A 19214-nucleotide genomic window follows, 5' to 3' on the forward strand; every position below is an offset into this window, starting at 1 on the left:
ATACTGCATGTGTATTAAGATCTTCTTTTACACTACAGTAAATTGAAGGATTACTATGCTGCCTACAAACTAGTTCTAATGAGACATTTTATATATCCTTCCTTTTGTATAGAAAATCCTTCACAAGTTAAAAGCAGACTGCATTTACTAATCACATAAAATTAAATAATGTACATTAGAATACAGGAATTTTCATTCATGCTTTAGGGGTCAAAAATGCCAAAAAAATTCAGCAAGAGCCACCATAAAAACATATGTACATTCAAGAGAAACATTCAGCAAACTGCTGAAGAACAAAGCTACAAAATACCATACAATATTTTAACAGAAAATATTAACTAAAGACAACAACAAAGAAATCTATAATGCTGCATCAGCTAATCAGTACTGTAATGTGACATATTTTGAACTCTTGATAGATTACCATTAATTGGTGTTGCTGCTAAGTTTTTAATTATTCAAATAAATTACTGATCATCCCTGTTTAAACAAAAACTAGGATTTTTGAAAAAAAAAACAAAAACAAAACACCCCACTACAGAAACTAATTAAAAAAAAGCTATTTAACATAGCTATTTAATTATATATCTATTTAGATATACCAGCTTTTAATAAATCCTATTTGGTTTACAGACATTTTTACTATCATAAAGTGCACTTGCTCATTTATTTATCTGTAATAATAGTACTTTTTAAAGACATCTGTCCTATAATTTCAAATTTTATATTTCTTTTAATGTGGAAAACTATTTTTTACTTAAGATGTACCCACCCTAATGAATATTATAATGTTCACTCCCATCTCAGTTTTATTATTACTCATGAAATTCTATGTACAAAGCTATGGTAAGGACCTTATATTGGAACTACTTTCTTAATTTTCTTCCTATCTGTCCTTCCTTCATTTAGCCTTTTCTGTTCTAAACCTACCCATAAAAAAGGCTCTACTATTGTACATTCTGAAATGCTACCATCTTTCTTATTCTTCATTTTCATTTCTCTTACAGTTTCCTTCTTGATGCACCCCCTGCTCTGCCTTCTCTGACTTGTTACAAACTTTATTGTTATAACTCTATTCTAATTCTCAGTATAAACTTAGTTGCTCCTGGTTTTATTTTCCTTTTCCCTTGTCCTTCCTCTGTCTTTGTTGTACTGTCTCTAGCAAAAGATCTTCCCACTTAACCACAAACTTTTAAACACAGAACTTGTGGAATTATTACCATTTAGTAAACTTTGTTGTAGGTGTCGTAAGTATGTAACATCTTTGGTGGAAAAGAAATACATTTGGAATAGTCCCAAATAGTTCCAACAATACATAAATTTTAACATATCTTTTTCTTGTTTCTATATAATTTATAGGCATTCTGAAAACTTACTGTCTCAGTGATTTCCAAGTGGCAGGAGATGATGTAAGTGTTGCGCAGAATCTCCCATGAAAGGTAGATTCCACCACCAAAAATGGCGTTATTACTGTTAGTTATTAAACTGACTTTTTAGGATTATATCCAATAAGACATTTTAGCCTGGAGTGATCAAGGAATTTTCCTTTAACTAGAAGTTGACAGATTTGCTTCCTCATCTGACTTTTTTTCCCTTCATTTTAACATTATAATCTCAACTGAGCTCCTGCTAGGTTACAGACATGATTTTCTTGTCCTTTTTGAAGATAGGGATGACGTGCTGTCTTTCAGTTCTCAGGAATCTCCTCTGATCATTGTGGCTTTTCAAGGATTGTAAGTGGCTCTGCAATGATATTGACCAGCTCCTTCAGCATGTGTGGCTGTCTCCAATCAGGTTGCATAGATTTATGCAAGGGTAAGCGTAAGGATAAGTCTTTGCTCCAATCTTTCCCATTTGTCTCAGAGACCTCGGGATTCCTCTAGGCAAATCTTACCAGCAAAGACCAAGGTGAAGAGGACATTGAGTAGCTCAATCTTCTGCATGTCCTTGTCACCAGGTTTTCTGCCCCATTCAGCAAAGTGCCATCATTTTCCCTAATTTTCCCTTCTTGCTGCTGCTGTACTTGTGGAAGCCCTTCTTATTGCCTTTTACATCCCTTGCCAGATTCACTTCCAGATGGGGGTTGGCTTTCCTAATCCTAATTCTGCATGCTTGGACAGTACCTTTATACTCCTGCTGGGTTTCCTGTCCCTGCTTTACCCTCCCGTATGCTTCTCCTCATGTTTCATTTTTGTCAGGAGTTTCTTTCTCATCCACGCTGGCCTTAGACCACCTTTGCTTGATTTCCTGCACATCAGGATGGACCGTTCCTGAGCTTGACAGATGTGATCCCTGAAAATCAACCAGCTTTCCTGGACAACCTGCCATAGGATTCTTGCAAGCAGATCCCTGAAGAGGTCAAAGTGCTCTCCTGAAGCCTAAGGCTGTGGTCTAGCTTTTTGCCTTGTTTTCTCCATCAGAATCCTGAACTCCACCATCTGATGGTCACTGCAGCCAAGGCTTCTCCCAGCATTCACATCCCTAACCTGTCCTTCCCTTTTTGTAAGTTCAAGGTCCAGCACAGCATCAACTCTCATCAGCTCCTCAAACATCTGTGCTAGGAAGTTGTCATCAATGCATTCCAGAAACTTCCTGGATTGCTTTTGCCGTGCTGTATTGTCCATCCAGCAGATATTAGGGTGGTAAAGTCCCCCAGGAAGACCACAGATAGTGAACATAAGGCTTCTTCTAGTTGCCTGAAAAGAAGGCCTCATCTACTTTATTCCTGATCAGTGGGTCTGTAGCAAACTCCCACAAGAAAGTTGCTCATCTGTCTGCTGGCTAATCCTCCTCTTAACCTCTCAGCTGGCTCATCATCCATCCCTAGGCAGAGCTCCAGGTATCCCTGCTGAGCTCTCAACATACAAGCAAGTTTCTTGCCATCCTGGCCTGACCTTGCTCAAGAGCCTGTTTCCACTCATTACAGCACTCAGTCATGTGAGGTATCAAATCACATCTCAATAAGATTTTAGCTCAGCAACTGGATGCAGACCCCTAATTTCTCCTTTTATCCCCATCCATATGCTGCATGTAGCACTGCATAGGCATTTCAGAGAGGCACTCAGTTATGCTCGTGTAAAACACGACATTGTATCTTCTGCCACTATGTAAAAATGAAAGATATAGGGGTTTGGTGTCATTTCCCCTCAAAGCTATGGATGAAACAGTTCTGGACCCATAAGTTTGACATTAAGCCTCTAGCATTAAAATAGGAGACTCTGATGGTATCAAACCTTTACACTGAAGAACAGTGTGTATGCAGCAGCATTAATGGGAGGATGACTCTGAGTAAAAAGTACTTGCCCATATGAAACTTCATGACTCTTCCTTTATACCTATACAACAGTTATACACATTTTCCACTAACGTATGCTGATTGGTTTGTCTGATTTAATTTACATTAGAAAGCCCTTAATTATTAATTACTTTAAAAATTGCAAGCAGTTGTGTTTATGATCTTTTTTTATTCTATTTTGAATTATATTAGACGGCCTATAAAATGAATGCTCAGTTATGGAATCAATGCTTAAATATGGATTCCAGACACTAAAGGAAACCTGTTTCAGAACAGTATAGTGGGATCTATGCTATCTTCAATTTGTAGCATTAGCCAAATGTATGACAAAATGCAGAGGAAAAATGAATAGAGCGAAAATTAAAGAAGAGGGCAAATTATTCAATAGGACAAACAAACAATACTGACTCCTACAGGTAGTGGAAATTATTCTGAATTCTAATTGACAGAATAGAAATAGAAATATCTATTCTTGTATAGAAAATTAAGCAAGAATAGCTAGTCTATTACTATGCAAATACATGTCATTAGGCAGCTAACAATTGCATTTTTACAGATGTCAATGGACTTGAACGACAATTATTATTTGAAATTATAAGCAGCTTTTCACTGCATCTTTTTTTAGAAAAACAAGATCATGCAATAATTTGTTTCAAGCATTTCCCTTTGTCCTGTTCTGACACTAAATATTGTAAAATAAAATATGTTTCTATATTATCATAAATTAGATTTTTGACAAATATCACTCTAGAATAAGAGTTGTCATGTCTAGCGTATCACCTCTTACGTTTCCAAACTATTATATTTACATGCACACCATCCATAATATGAAAAAATAACCCAGGAGCCAGTAGTGATAAGCAGTTTCTATTCAGCTTTACTGAAGGAAAGGAACATAGAAGACAATGGTGAAATCTTCGTATTTATTCCCATTCCTTTTGCTTAAGTAAAAAGATTAAGAAAATTGCCATGTCAACCTCTTTATCTTCTGGTTTTGTAAGATCCAGTAACATAAATAAACCTACTAAACAATTAAAGAGCAGAATGGTCAGGTTTTCTAGCTCATTTCTTATCAGTACTGATTTAAAAACACAGACCTTCACCCAGAAGCTTTTTTTTTTTCTCCTAATCAACAGGTTTTCTGCATCATCAGAAAAGTGAAGAACTGCCTTCAAGTATAAGAAATGTTTTTAATATGAAACTTAATAAAGTTATGAAGAATTTAAATGATGCAATAGTTTGCAAACAATAGTAAACTGTGCTAGAACAATTAGAATGTTCCTTGTAAACCCATACCTTATATACCTAGCCCTTCTCAAGATACCCTCTCCTAAATAAGAATATTATAAATACCTCACGATTAAATACATGAGAGTATACAAATGTAACATATTCTGGAGTCATCTCTTCAGTAACCACAAAGAAAACTATCAACTCCATAGCACTACACATGAGAAATCTCATATATGGAAAGTGAACAGAAGTGTAAAATCAAAAGGAATATCCTGATGCATCTTAGTGTCTTAATAAAGAATATTAATTTCCCATCTTCATGGATTCCTCAAAATAACTTATTTTCTATAGCATCCTATATTACTGTATATTTCAAATTAAAACCCACTAATGACATTACTACTGAATTCTCTGGTAACATCTGTTAAAAAGTCTGTGATAAGCATACGGTCTTGGTGGACAGTAGTTATCTTGTTACATTTTGAATAATTTACAGAAGTTTTGACAATAATCATGAAGTTTATTAGTTGATACTATCTGTTATGTTAAACTAAGGACACAGATCCATTTCTTTCAGGGCTACAGAGCAAGAATTTTCAAAGCTTTGGACCACTGAGAATCCTCAACATGTCTTCTGTACTATCATTTATCCTTGCCATTAAATCTTTACTGGAGAACAATAAGAAGCTGACAGGGATCCACAGACTTAACTTCTCACAATCTTCAAGACCACTGATGATCTGCAGTACTGTGTCTGAAAAACAGCCTTCAACACAGAGCTAGTAAAACTCATCGCATAGGCTGCAAGACCGGTCAAGCTGCCTTTATGACACTTCTAAGCCGTTCATCTGTAACTTAACGCTTAGGTCATCCACAAAAGGCCAACTGGCTTAACATGTAACTATTTATTATTTCATTTAAATATAGTTTTAGGCTCTGAGAGGTTACTAATTTGGAATTAAATTTGATTTTTTTTAATGATTCAATGTACTTTGATAATATCAGAAGAATAATAAATCTAAATAGTAGCACTTGCTACCTTAAACAGTTGTATTACCAATACTGACATTATTGTGTAGCTGTGCAAGACTACAGACAAACTGAATACCTCATGAAGTCATAAGTAATGGAAAGATATTAAATCGGTGCTTCTTGTCTATATAAATTCATCATGAACATCTGAATGCATGTATACAGACAATCTACCATGTAAACACAAACATATATGCAAAAATTAGAATAAGGCACAGATATATAGCACATGAACATTTAGAAGGCTACCTAATTGAAGAATAATGGGTTATTATATACATATACATCACTTGTTATGGCAGCCATTTCCAGCAATTTCCTCAGCTGTTCATATAGGCAGCTGACAAGGTATTAAAAGTTTAAAGCCAAACAGATTTGCCCAGAAAATATAGAGGAAAATACCATGAAACATCTGGTATATAATATTTTTGAAGCGTATCTTCTACACAGCACATCAATATAGTATTTTTAATTAAAGATACAAAGTTTCATTTATTCAGGCTTAAGATTATATTAGCTATTATATCCTTAAAGTTGCAAAAGGCAGTTATTTTGGAAAGGAAGTGCATAAATAAATGATGAAGATGCAGAATGTAAAAACAGTGCACCATCACCAAATCAGTTTGTGATTTTGTTGAAGAGAACATACATCCAAATGGGCCCTAATTGTGCAAAAACTGCAAAAGAAATTATACAGAAGACTATCCAAAGAATTCAAGTCTTTAGTTAATCAGCTCACACAAAAATAACATCTAAAATGATAAGCCATAATTCGGCTACCCTGCCAAACCACTTTACTTTCTGTATTTGCATATTTTTATATACCTACATACATGTGTGCATATACAAATATAGAAGCAATAGATACACATATATATGCAAATAAGCTATACCAGGTGATGAAGTAGAAACAATCTGTATAGATACAGAGTTACAAAAACTCAGACTGAAATAAACTCTTTAGGCTGTAAGATGGAAGTCTAGAAAAAACAATCTAGATAAAGAATCCATGTTAACAAATCCAGTAACTTTTCAGAGTTATTTGTCCAAAGTATGCTATAAACACTATGTCACCCGGGAAAAATACTAGGACAAGCTTAATTCTCAAGATACTAAATTCCAAAGAGACCTCTGAAGAAAATACTGTTTTATTAAATCTTATCTTATGACACAGCTATAAAACCATTGTCAACAGTTGCAGTAACTAAGCTTATTAAACTTTTATCTTCACACGGCTTCTGCAACCAAATAACAGCTGGAAAACTGATAATAAAGAAATTTAATCCATCATTTTTACAGATGAAATTAATACCTGTCAAATTCACTTCTGAGAATTTAATATAATAGATTTAAAATAACTACCCAGTGTTTCTTTTTGGGTTAAGATAGTGTTGCAAGAAAAACAAGATGACACTTCTTCGTATGGCAAAGTTCAAGTCAATTATTGTAAATAGAGAACAATTACAGACAAAGTGAATGCTTTATGTACAATATATAGCACAGAACCAGTTTTGACTATATAAATTCAAGTGTAATCTGTTCCTAATCCGTGACATCAAAAATCCTGATTTGAAAGAATCAAGTATTAAAATCTGTGCAAGGTGATACTTGGAAATTAGTCCAAGATTTTTAAAAAATATATAGCATCTCAATATTACTTCTAATGAACTAAATGCAGAACAGTGGTATAGAACATTTTAATTAAGTACATAAATTCTAATTAATAAAGCAAGCTTGATCTCCAGAAAACTGCATACTAACCACCCAGTGCAGACACTAATTAAAAATTTAACAAGTATACATGGCTGCATTCTGCACATTAAAAAAAAATAAAAATCCAAATTTCATTTTAAAATATAAAAGATAAAGATTGTCATAGGTATATCAGATGCAGTTGAGACTATACCGAAAAAGCAAAATGGTGAGACAGAAGCCAGCTAAACCTAAGAAACGAATTCAAATCAGAAGAGCAAAAGCTCAGAAACTAATAAGGTACTTGAAAAAGCACTTTTCTTCAAAAGATTCTTAAGAAAACTGAACTGAAATAACCACAAAATGGGCAGTCTGAAATTACCACTCATAATGCATCATTGAGAATGGATGGCTTGAATAAGGCTGTTCATTGTTTTAAGTAGTTTTCCTCTGTCCCAGTAGTAAGACTTCCAGCATGTTAATTCTAAAAAGGTTGCCATATCTCCATTGGTTTACAGTTCCTAAAGCCTGTTCCACTCAAGTTAACCGAGTTGTTGCTATTGTTGCTAAATACTGCATTCACTTTTGGATGTTGTGGTGGGCTTTCAACAGCTGTTGACTTTCAAAAATCCACGTTCTTTGCAACAGACAACCTGGCATCTTTGGCCACCAGAAAAGCTCTTCCTTGCATATTGAAACCACTTCCTGTAAAGCCATGATGTCTCCTCAGTATTTATAGTATTTATGTACTGCCACCTTGAGCCTCAATGCCTGAACAGACAGCAAGGGCAATGAGAACCCACAGAAAGATGTCAGAACTTCCACTGAACAGTCAGTTTTTGCTATGAACTGAAAATACCAAGCTCTGTGAGAAAATGAACTTTCAAGGAGTTTCACTGAGTACCAGACCTAGTGGAAGAAAAGTTAAAACAGACAATATGTCATTTCAGAGTTACACAGAAAACTTCCAAAAGCAGTGGGAAAACACAGACATTCATTGTCGTAAAAAGGAAAAGAGGTTTCAGAAGACAGGAGAATGCCAAAGGCACTCCAAGTTGAAAACTGTAATAAACAGCCAAATTGCAAATGAGCAAAGTGCATTGGACAAGGAACCAGGACTGAAACTTAGATACCTGTGGCTGAAGACAAGTGGAGTAACAAGAGTATTGAAGGTCAGAAAAAAAACATACAGGAAAGTAAGGTGCAGAGAATAAATATAGGAAACCTGCTGAAACAACACCAAGGGCAAGGAGAACACAGGATTTCTTTTGAAGCTTTAAGTAATATAAAAAATAATCAGCTATGAGAAAAAAAAAAAGAAAAGATTGCAGAAAGAAGAGATGAGTAATCTGGAGAACGTGGCAAAACCAAGAGTTTTATGAGTGCAGTTTGAGGAAGTACTTCCTCCAAAAGCTTTCAAAGAAATTTGGCAGCTCCTCTTCCAACTCATAAAGCAAAAAATTAACAACAAGATGCCAAGATATCTTATCTTGATCAAGAGAGAATGTTCAGATGAGAAAAAAAAAAAAGAAAAAAAAAGAAAAAGAAAAGATAGCAAACAGTAAGGTTCTGACAAATTCATAAAAGCAAAAGTATTTAAGAGGTGATGGGGACAATGAGAGAAACATGATCATCTCTTGGTAACCAAGGTAATGGGATAAAACAGCAAAAGGTCAGCAACAGCAGGATATATAACAGATGTGAACCTCTACAACAGCTGCGATGGTCAGAGTCAAAAAGAGTTAATTCCCTAGGATACTAACTTAAGCAACTGAACCTTGGCAAAGAGCAACAGCTCCATATTTCTTAGATAAAGGAATTTAATGTAAAGTTAAAATTTACATGTGATATGTTTCAGAGGGAAAAAACCCCACCTTAAAAATACTGTTATTTCTCAAAACTCCTAAAAATACTATGTTATTTCTCAAAGCATAACATGACAAGGGTGTTTTGCCCCTCATACATTATGAAGATAAACACAGTATGATATGCATTGTCCTAAACTGGCTAGTAATGCAATATTTCAATTTATTATAAAAATGATGTTGATACATATGGTCTTCAGCCACCGTCTTTGCTGATCTCGTGAGGTTCTCTACAGGCTGCCTCAGAAAGGTGCTACCCACTCACTAGAAGTTGTTGCCATTAGATGCCCTTCTCACAGGGCTGTAAAATGTGAAGAACCTTTTTCAGCTGTGTAGCTGAATTAATGCTGTTAATGCACTTAGCCCACTACTGGTGACTGCCTAACAAGAGACAACTGTAATCATTTCAATGGAATGATAATTTTCAGTGACTGAACCTTCACCCAGTCTTCAAGGGAACAGTATCCCAGAAGATAAATGATAGCACAAATACTCTACCTGCAGCTAAGCATGGGAGTCATATTCTCTGATGAATGATGTGTACTTTCAGCTTGGTTTTTTTGCTTTGTTTAAAGAATCCCTGGTTTATTAAGAGGTAGAAATAAAACTCCAAAAGTGCAAATCAGTCCAAGAGGATCTAACATCTTTTGAGATAATATCAGAACATAGTAAATTCAAAGTATGATGTGAAAACAAATATTCACCAGCTAGTATCAAGCACAGAAGGACAGTCCCAGGAAAGCAGACTTAAAAGCACTACAGGTTCTCACTTAAAGTAGTCTTAAGAGGTAGGATCTGACAGAGAAACCTCCTGATGAAGATCTACATTGTTAGTAATCCTACAAAAAGAGCACACTGGCTTAAAAAGCACCTGGAAACCTTTGGGACATTTTCTGATCTTACTTCTTCAGTTATGATAAAAAACTTTCCATAACAAAAACCCTAGAAAATTCAGTAGGGCAAGCCATCTATCATTATACCCTTCCTCAAGTTAAACAAGAGAATTGTGCTGTAAGACAAATGTTCTAGTTTCAGTTGCATTTGGTAATTCAAAGTGAAGCCTAGAAATGAGATATCTCATTAGTTTGAGCAGATGGATCAAAATTAAAGGCTGAATCACCAAATCTTAATTTCCCAGTAGCCAGGAAGAGCTTGAAGTCTTGCAGAGGGTGACTGTTGAAAAAATCAACATAAAAAGCTTCTCTCCATCTGTCAAAACACGTGCCTGTAGAATGCAACTACCTCTTACCAGGCTTAGCCTTAAAAAATGGAAACACAGGTACATATATTAAAACACATAAACACGTAACTTCAGTCAAGCATCGCACTGTAACCTAAAATATAACAGAGACACATCAGTATGACTTCCATAAGAGTAAATTATTTGGTTCTGGCATGGTAGAATTCTTTGAAAATGAGTGAACAGAACAGGAGATAAACAAACAATGTTAAATTTAATTTATTAAGACATTCTGAAGACTCTGGTGAAGAATTGTGAAAGAGACAACACTGTGAAAGTTTGATGGCCACAGAAAAGCGTACATTAACTCATGAAACTTTAGAAGAGGGAAAGTATTTTTCTCTGATTCTGGTATTTCTCTCTTGCATTTCAGTATAAAACAGAACAGGTAGGTTTTTGGCTCTCTGGAGCACGGCTAATGAGATCTGTGTCTGTCACACATTAATGCCTGAATAGTTGTAAAATTCCAACCATGTCCTGAATTCCACACATACACAACTGCTGTGGAAATTTTTTCTAAAGTATTGGGGGAAAGGCTTGAATAGATCTTTCTAAGAAGTATATTTAGAAATAACCACAGCTGTGTTAAAAAGCAAACAAACTTTGCACACGTAGAAAGTAACACAAGTTTGAAGGGAATCACAAGCTAAGAAAAGTAACAGAGCATGTCAGTAACAGACTGGTGAACGTGGACACAAGGTAATGGATTTCTAAAAACTAAGAAAATCAGAAGGGGGTAATAACTTTAGAAGATCAAAGGCTATTCTCAAAATTGTGAAAAGACACTAAAGAAAACCTTCCTAGCATAATATTCATCATATTCACTCATAATATTAATCTTCCACTATGGGGCAGGCATTTCAATGTAGATATATCTATGTGACTCTTTTTTGGGGGGGACGACTTTTTTTAACATCTGCAGTTGGTTTAATGATTAGACAGATCATTTGTCATAGCATACTCATTAAAAGGAAAAATCCCTAATTTTTAATATGTAGTACAATACTACATACTATAATTAACTGTATTATACAATGAGCTGATATGATGATTCTGCATCGTCAAAGACTGCATACCAGTGTTTGTGTATCATTCATTTCAAGATATGAATTTTTGTTCCATAAGTATCAAGACAAATATGTTTTAAATACTCTGAAGAAAAGTCCAATGTAACTGGTTGGTATTTAGACATGTATTTAAGAGAGTTCTGCAACATAGCAGAACAAACGTTGTCAACCAAAGAAAATGCTTAACACTTACAATCAGTTGAATAAAAATTAACCAAAGTGTTCTGAAATCAAATGAACATTTATATAGCAAGGGAAACCACACTTCTGCTTTATCTGAAAATACACTCCTTTTTTGGTTTGCAATACAATTTTTAGAAATTGAGATGAGCAATAGTGTCTGCTGCTGAAACTGTAACATTAAGTAGACTGCAGTTCTTCACTTGACCTCTTTCTGCTGGAGCTCATGCCTTAAAACACTCATGCATTCAGCTGCCAGTACAGGAACTAAAACTGTTCTCGAGGAAAGCTACAAAAAGATCTTCTGCTAGAATTAAACAACTTATTGTACTTGAATTTTTTCAAATAATATTATATTTGTTTGTAGACAGTTTTTTCCTCAGTGTGAAGAAAAGAGAGGGGAAGAAAGATGCAATAAATACACCGGAACACCATGCAACTTCCTGCTGGGAATCCAAGATATGTTACTTATTTAGACACACTGATCTAAAGAAACTGCTACTTGTAGGTTTATCTACAGCAAATCAAAATACACAAAATCATAACAGGAAATGAAAGATAAGAAACTTTGGTGTTAGGAATTTGGTAAGGTATGTGCATAATTGACAATGAGGACAAAATAAACTAAAGTTCCCTTGGCACTGTCAACAAATTTTGTTAACAGTTTTCACTGAAGAAAATATCAGCATTTCCATATGTAATCTTCATGAAAGTTTTCTGAATGTAACAGTAACTGATATCAACAAGAGAAGATAACTAGATGAATGGTGTTAAAGCAAGGGGAGCAGGAGGACTAAGAAGCTGTTGCTGAAGTATTTTTCTGCCCCCAAGTCATAAAAGCAACCGTTCATCTTTCAAAAAAACCACCACAATCTGAATTTTATGCGAAAAGGGAAAAATGTGCAATTCTTAGTGTGACTGTGTTTCCCTCTTTTATATATAGGTTATTTAGTGAAAAGCTTCTTCAAGGATCATAGTGCACTTACATTTGTTCCTGCTCTGAACAGGTACCATACCTGCTACAACTACTGCTGCTCACTCTGCTGTATGTGCAAAGTTCTAACAAAAATGAGACATTGTATGGGGGTGATTCAGGAACACAATAATAACAGAATGATAAACTAGTCAGGCAAATGAGTTAAGCCCACAATCCTGGCAGAGGGGAGTATCGACTTGAAAATTCACTGCAGAAACTTCTACTGTAAAGCAAAATGAAGGACTACTTCCTTTAAAAAGAAAACAAAACACAAACCCCAGGATATTTCAAATGACAGATGCTGAGCCCTTGTGCACCATGTCTTGAACACTCTGCATAATTCTCATCCCTCATCTCTAAAAGGAGACACTAGAATTTGAAAGATATGGGAAAGGCTAAGAATAATAACTAAGTGCTGTATTTTTTCTTTTTTTAATCATTACATGGACATAAGTGTAAGGTCTCTAAACCACTGACCTACTTTGCGTTGTCATTTTAAAAAAGTGACATAAATATACATTAATTACTTTAAGGGATATATACATAGTACCAGGAATTTTCATCTTAGCTAGAAGCTAACATTATTCAGCCTGGTTAGATTTTCTTGCATGCTGTTTCTATAAAGTGTTTTCAATATTAGAGATGACCTCTGAAGTGACATATCTCAAAATAATTAAAAGAAACCCCAAACCCCCAAATTCTTAATACATTGTTATGATGAACAAAACTAATTTCTTTACATGTGTTCTAAATGCAAACCAGAGCAAAAAAAAAAAAGAAATACCTGGTGTCCAGCCATTATTTGCTTCAGCACATTTTCATAACATACTTCATCCATATGATTCAGCTGCTGCACCTGAAAAACAAACATCATACTTCATATTAAAAGCATTTCTATCTTTATGTATTGTCTACTACATATCAAGCAATTTACAGTGATCCATGAAGGAAAACTGTGTTTATGCAATTAAATTTACAATATACTGATTCCATTCCTAACAATAATATTTTGTTATTCTTAAATTCACAAACAGAATGTGAAAATAAGTAGACAAAATATGAGTAAGGGCAGTGGATAGAAAATTTATTATGTGTCTTTGCTGTTTTTTTTAATGACCAAACAGACATAACCCAGTTCTATTCTTTAATTTATCTGTTTCATATTAAGGAATCTTACTTCTACAGGATATTGATGAAATACCCATTTAATACATCATCTTACCTAACATTAAGTCCTTCGTTTGGTAATATAAAAATAGTCCTTACATTGCAGATATACATATCTAGGAAATTAGTGATTGTCAGTTTTTTGCCATAGAGAACAGAAATTTCTTCATAGTTGGATCATGCATGGGGAAAAGTAGGAGTACTGTGTACAGAGTTTCCAATTATGGATAAAAAAAATGTTTTAGGAAGGTTCCAAAATAGAGTTCAGTTGAAATAAAAAGTATTCTTCAAGCTACTCTAAAGATTTTTTTTCCTATTTCTTTAATGCATCACAACATAAATAGCGTGCATCTACTTGAATGCACCTCAGTATTAAGGTTGTGACAAATCAAAATAAATAAAAGAAGTTCAAATCAGAGCAATCGCTCCATTCCTCATTTGTGCATTGATGTTTTATAACCAAATTTTTTTGACACAAAGAAATGTTTTACAAGAGCAAAGCATGTAAAAATTAAAAAATGGATATTTAGTAATTTGAGTTATCTAGAATAGCTGGAAGTTGAAAATCACAGCTTTAAAACAGCTTTAGAGGGAAGAAGAGAACATTCATATTTGGAATTGTACAAGTATAGTAATAAAAAGATAAGACAATATGGGAATGTGTGCAAGAGACAAGTAGCAAGTCTAATTATTCTGAAAATGAGAGGTTAGCATTTTAATTAATTATTTTTTCAAATAATAACAAGTGGAAATCCTTAATGAGAAACATACATGGGCAGTGCATAAATACACATGTGGACATATATACACACACACAAACATAACTTTATGTATTCTTTGCATTTATACCTAGGAGAGGAAAACATAAACATGCATAAAGAAAAATAACTGACATTAACAGACCTTTAACTGAAGAAGCCAAACTTTAGTCTTGGTCCCATATGCTCTAAGAGTTTCAATGTACAGTTTTAAGAGCTTTCCTGGCTAACTTCTATGCATAGTAAAACCACCACACTGTCCTTGTCTTTGAAAGCTTGCCTACAGTTTACATATGATTCTGCAAATCATTAATCAGCTCCACTTTTGGGGGGAGTTTTTTTGGATGAAGGATGTCAGAAAGCTGTGGCAAAGCATCTACCTAAAGTAACTAACAGCCTTCTATCTCCTTGCAACCCATCAGTGTGGATATAGACACAGCATTGATGGCACCTGCTGATGTTCTGCAAGAATTGCGTTTGATTCTGTGTGTTCTTACATTGCTTTCCTCCTCTCATATAGACCAGAAGGATGTTGATATTGGCAATAATTTGGCAGCTTTAGTTCTACTATTATCCTGAACAGAATCCTTTTTCAAAGAGGCTTCATACTTCTACTTTTAGTTTGCTATAAAGTGTATTATTTTGATTGCAAAATGTATTTTACTCTATGAAATCTGTAATGACATTCTTCTGAAAAGCAGAAAGAAAAACTCCTGGCTGTGGTATTACCAAAACAGTCTGCCAGGTACTCACATTTCAGAATAACTACTACCTCCTAATATTTCCTTATGTTTTTTTTAGAAAACTTACTGTTTTTTAAATAATTTCAAACTTTATAGGATTATTCGTATATTTCCTTGATTTTTAAATCACAAATGCATTCTAAAGCGAGTATGAAGAAATTGAGTCTTTCTTTTTTTCTTACCATACACTGGAAAAAACCCTAAATATTCAAATCAAGTATCAGGAAAAGATTAAAGAAAAGCAACAGCAAATAACAGTGAAGGTACTTGAAACAATTAATGAAGGTTAAAATATGCAAATCAGAGTAAGCACCATATGGTAAACTATTCTTGTGTGTATAGACTTGAAATGGCTCCCTACAGTTGTAAAGTAAGTTTCTTTCCTGCACGGCAGACGGAGTGAACTACTTAAATAACCCACTAAGAAGGGCAATGTCCATTTTCACAAAAAAAGAAAAAAAATATGTTAATATCATTAAGCTACAAAATTAACTTTTGATTGAAAATGTTTTGATTTCTATTAAATTAAATCATAGCAGAATAAGATTTTCTAAAGGTTGAGCTATATAAACTTTAATTATCAGCTGGTGAGATGCATGGGAAATCTTACGGAAAAGTGTTTGTTTAAAGAAGAATTGTAATTTAGATATTAAAAATTATAAGTGCAGTGCCACTTGACAAGAATATTATACCTGAGCATGGCCTTAATTCTTTCCAAAATGAGCAAGAGCACAAGGAGTATAGAAGCTTATTTAGGGACTACTTTAATGTGTTTTCTACCAAACATGCACATATGATAGTTGATGGCTAGGCATGCTAAGGTTTTCATCAATAACTTATATCCAACTAGTATTACTGTATGTCATGTTAAAATATATATGTATCCAGATTTCATAAATGAATATTTTTCTTATAACATTCCTCATGCATCCTTACAGCCAAACAAGAAGCACCACTGTTTCTAGCAAAATGGAAAACTGAAATGAGAAAGGCAAAATAATCAGCTGGTACAGTGATTCTGCAGTTGAGGGTGATGATTTCTCCTTCATTAAGCAAAAATTAGTAGCGAAGTGGAGGCAACGCAAAGCTAGAAATCATTGTATCCAGTTGCAACAAGGCCTATTTACAAGTATTGTAAACTGAGGAAATATGATTCTTAAAGCTTCTTTCAATTATGTATATCTTTATACAGAAGAAAATATGCTTCATGAAACACCTGTAGCATAACATACCTCCACATACATATGTGAAGCATGATCAAAACAAACAGGAATCCTTTCTTTGGCATTCATGATTCTTTACCTTATTGGTCGTCTTAATTCCTATAAAGGTTTGCCCCAGCGGTACAGGTCGGAAACGGCCATCAAAGTAGAATAGTCCAATGCAGGGATTGACATGTAGAAATGTAGCAACATCAAGATAATTGGGTAATGTAGCTGAAAGGCCCAAAATCCTAATCATACTTTGTGTAGATTCAACCTGTTAAAAACGAGAAAACCTGTAAATGATCCAAGTGTTATAAGCCAAGAAACCAAGCAGAGTTTTAAAACATTGCTTATAAAACAGTAATGTGAAAGAAGCAGTTAATACTTTCTACAAAAGGTGAACAATAGATGTGAGTTAGTGATTATCCTGTATTGAAGAAGTCAGAGCACTCTGCAATTCCATCAAATCTTGTTTAGTCATCTTTCTATTTTATTGTACTTTTGTCCTCCAAAAGGTTAGCAGTCATTAACTGACATGGAGGAACAATAGCAATAAAACTGGCTTTGTTAAGAAGGGATAGTCCAATTTATAGGCAAAACTAGTTTGGTATCATTTCTTTCTTAGTCCATCCAAATCACACCACAATTCTGAAAAGAAAGAAAAATGTAATTCATGTCATTCCTCAGTCTTTGCTTTTGCTTAGACCTTTCCACAACTCTCTTAGACAATCTACCCTAGTTTTCTGTAACAGGCTTTTTTTCTACCTTAAAAAAAAAATTCCCCGAATGTTTGCATTACATGCCTTCCCATTCGATAAGTGACAGAAATGGTGCTTTCCATATAAAAGCCTGCATATTATATGTATTTCCAGGTAATTTTCAAAAAGAATGAAACCATCCAAAAGACTTGAATGAGGAAAGTATGCAAGAATTTTCCCATTTCCTTCTGGAACATTAAGAGCCATCTAGGCTGGCTCACAACTTTTTTAGTAGCATAATTATTTAGAAGCAAAGTTCACAGTAATTTTCATCAAAAGGCTTTTTAGACTCTATAACTGAAGCCATATACAAGGTTCTCAACTTGTCTCAAATGCATGAATGTGTCATGATGAGGAAGGCTGGTAACTTCTACCTGGCTAAGTCCTCTTCAAAACAATATGAGGTTTTACTTAGAATACAGATTTTGAATCACTCAGGTATTTGACTTAAAGTGAAAGGAGGTGCCATGTAATTAAAAGAGATGAATTAAAAGTTTTCAAAAACAATGATTAAAAGCACATGGAGAGCATTCTCAAGGAAGATAAAATACACGATACCATAAACACAGACCTGGCAAATAACAAGCTCACCAAAATAATAAACCAAATCCCAAAAGAAACCACCCCCCTCAACTCTACAGACAGCCTGGTAATGGACACATCCCATGGCAAAAATTTGGACACAAACTGTGGATGTAACCAACTAAACAACCTGCTGATTGACCCTTTTACACTTATACAAAGAGCAGCTGTGCAAAGGAAAGCCCATGTACAACAAAAACTTATATGTAAATGCAGATTTTGAGATGACTGAGACAAATGAGAGATTTCATTTTCAGAAGTGTTCCCTCTACAGGGAACAAAAGCAGCATTCACCTTTAAGAGTACAAAGAAGCATTATCATTTCTTACATATATTTTTACAGCTGGATTATGTGATGACCTAAGGGCTATAGTCAACCTCAACCACACACTCTGGAGGTGTTTCAGTTTTGGTTTTTTTTGTGGGGTTTTTTTTTTTTTTTTTTTTTTTTTTTTTTGTGGGGGAGAAGCAGCTGGTTTTCTTTTTTTGTTTGGTTGATGTTTTGGTATTGTTTTGGTGTGATTTTGGCTCAGTCCCCTGGAGCACCACCTCCTTCTGCACTGACCTTCATGTCTGCAGGGTTGTTTCTCACACTTTTTTCCTCACTCCTCTCTCTCTCAACTGCTGCACAGTGTTTTACCCTTTCTTAAATGTGTTTTCCCAGAGATGCCGCCATCTTGGCTGGGGGGCCGAGCGGTGCCCTGCGGCGGGTGGGTCGGATCCAGCTGGAACCGGCTGTGTCCGGCACGGGGCAGCCCCGGCCTCTCCTCACAGAGGCCACCCCGCAGCCCCCCTGCCAGTGCCTGGGCACCTGCAACCACTACAGAAGTTTAGTTTACTTAATGTTTATACACTTTTTTTTAAACTTTTATCTGTAAGAACAGTAACCACTTGCTGATATATTTATCCTGTACTTTGTTCACAATCACCTGATAATAAGTACAGCAATCTGAAAGGGTAACTGAGCTCCTATCTGGAAAACATGATTTGATTTTGCTAAATTCACTAACAACTTGTTTTCAAATCTCCTAAGAGCCTGAAAGCACTAGTTTGAAAAAAATGTGCTCAGTTCCATCTGAAGGCAGGAAAGCATTTCAAGTATTTGAACAATTAACAAGAACTCTTCCTAATAACCATGGAAGTATTAATTTTTACAGCAATTAACTGTAAACTGTTTGTTCAGAGTTTTCTTTCAAAATATAAACAATGCCTAGAGAACAGTTACAGTTTATGTGAGACTTGTCACTTTCAAAACCTTTGTAAAAGAAGCCATTTAACTTCACTGATCTGGCAGTTGCCCCTGGAGTTAAGGAGCTGATTGAAAACCCTGAATCACAACTCCACATAAAAACCACAGTAGAGAGTTAACACAAGCAAGTAATTAAAATTACTAAACTGTAATTACTATTTTTTAAAAAAAT

At 34.7% G+C, this 19214-nt stretch overlaps 1 protein-coding gene across 7 annotated transcripts in view; it reads right to left on the reverse strand.

The window, feature by feature from the left end:
• The window catches only part of ASCC3 (activating signal cointegrator 1 complex subunit 3), a 278562-nt gene that overhangs the window by 140647 nt on the left and 118701 nt on the right, over positions 1 to 19214 (reverse strand). For 6 of the 7 annotated variants that reach the window (XM_049818318.1, XM_049818319.1, XM_049818320.1 and 3 more), the window contains 2 exons: positions 16551 to 16727; positions 13365 to 13436 (listed from right to left, as the gene is read on the reverse strand). In XM_049818318.1, the coding sequence (XP_049674275.1) occupies positions 13365 to 13436; positions 16551 to 16727 (249 nt within the window). Of the gene's footprint in view, positions 1 to 5960; positions 8162 to 13364; positions 13437 to 16550; positions 16728 to 19214 lie in introns of those variants that run through there. The other variant, XM_049818323.1, reaches the window with a different exon arrangement.

This window comes from Accipiter gentilis, chromosome 15 (genome assembly GCF_929443795.1).
Source record: "Accipiter gentilis chromosome 15, bAccGen1.1, whole genome shotgun sequence".
NCBI classification, from domain to species: domain Eukaryota; kingdom Metazoa; phylum Chordata; class Aves; order Accipitriformes; family Accipitridae; genus Astur; species Astur gentilis.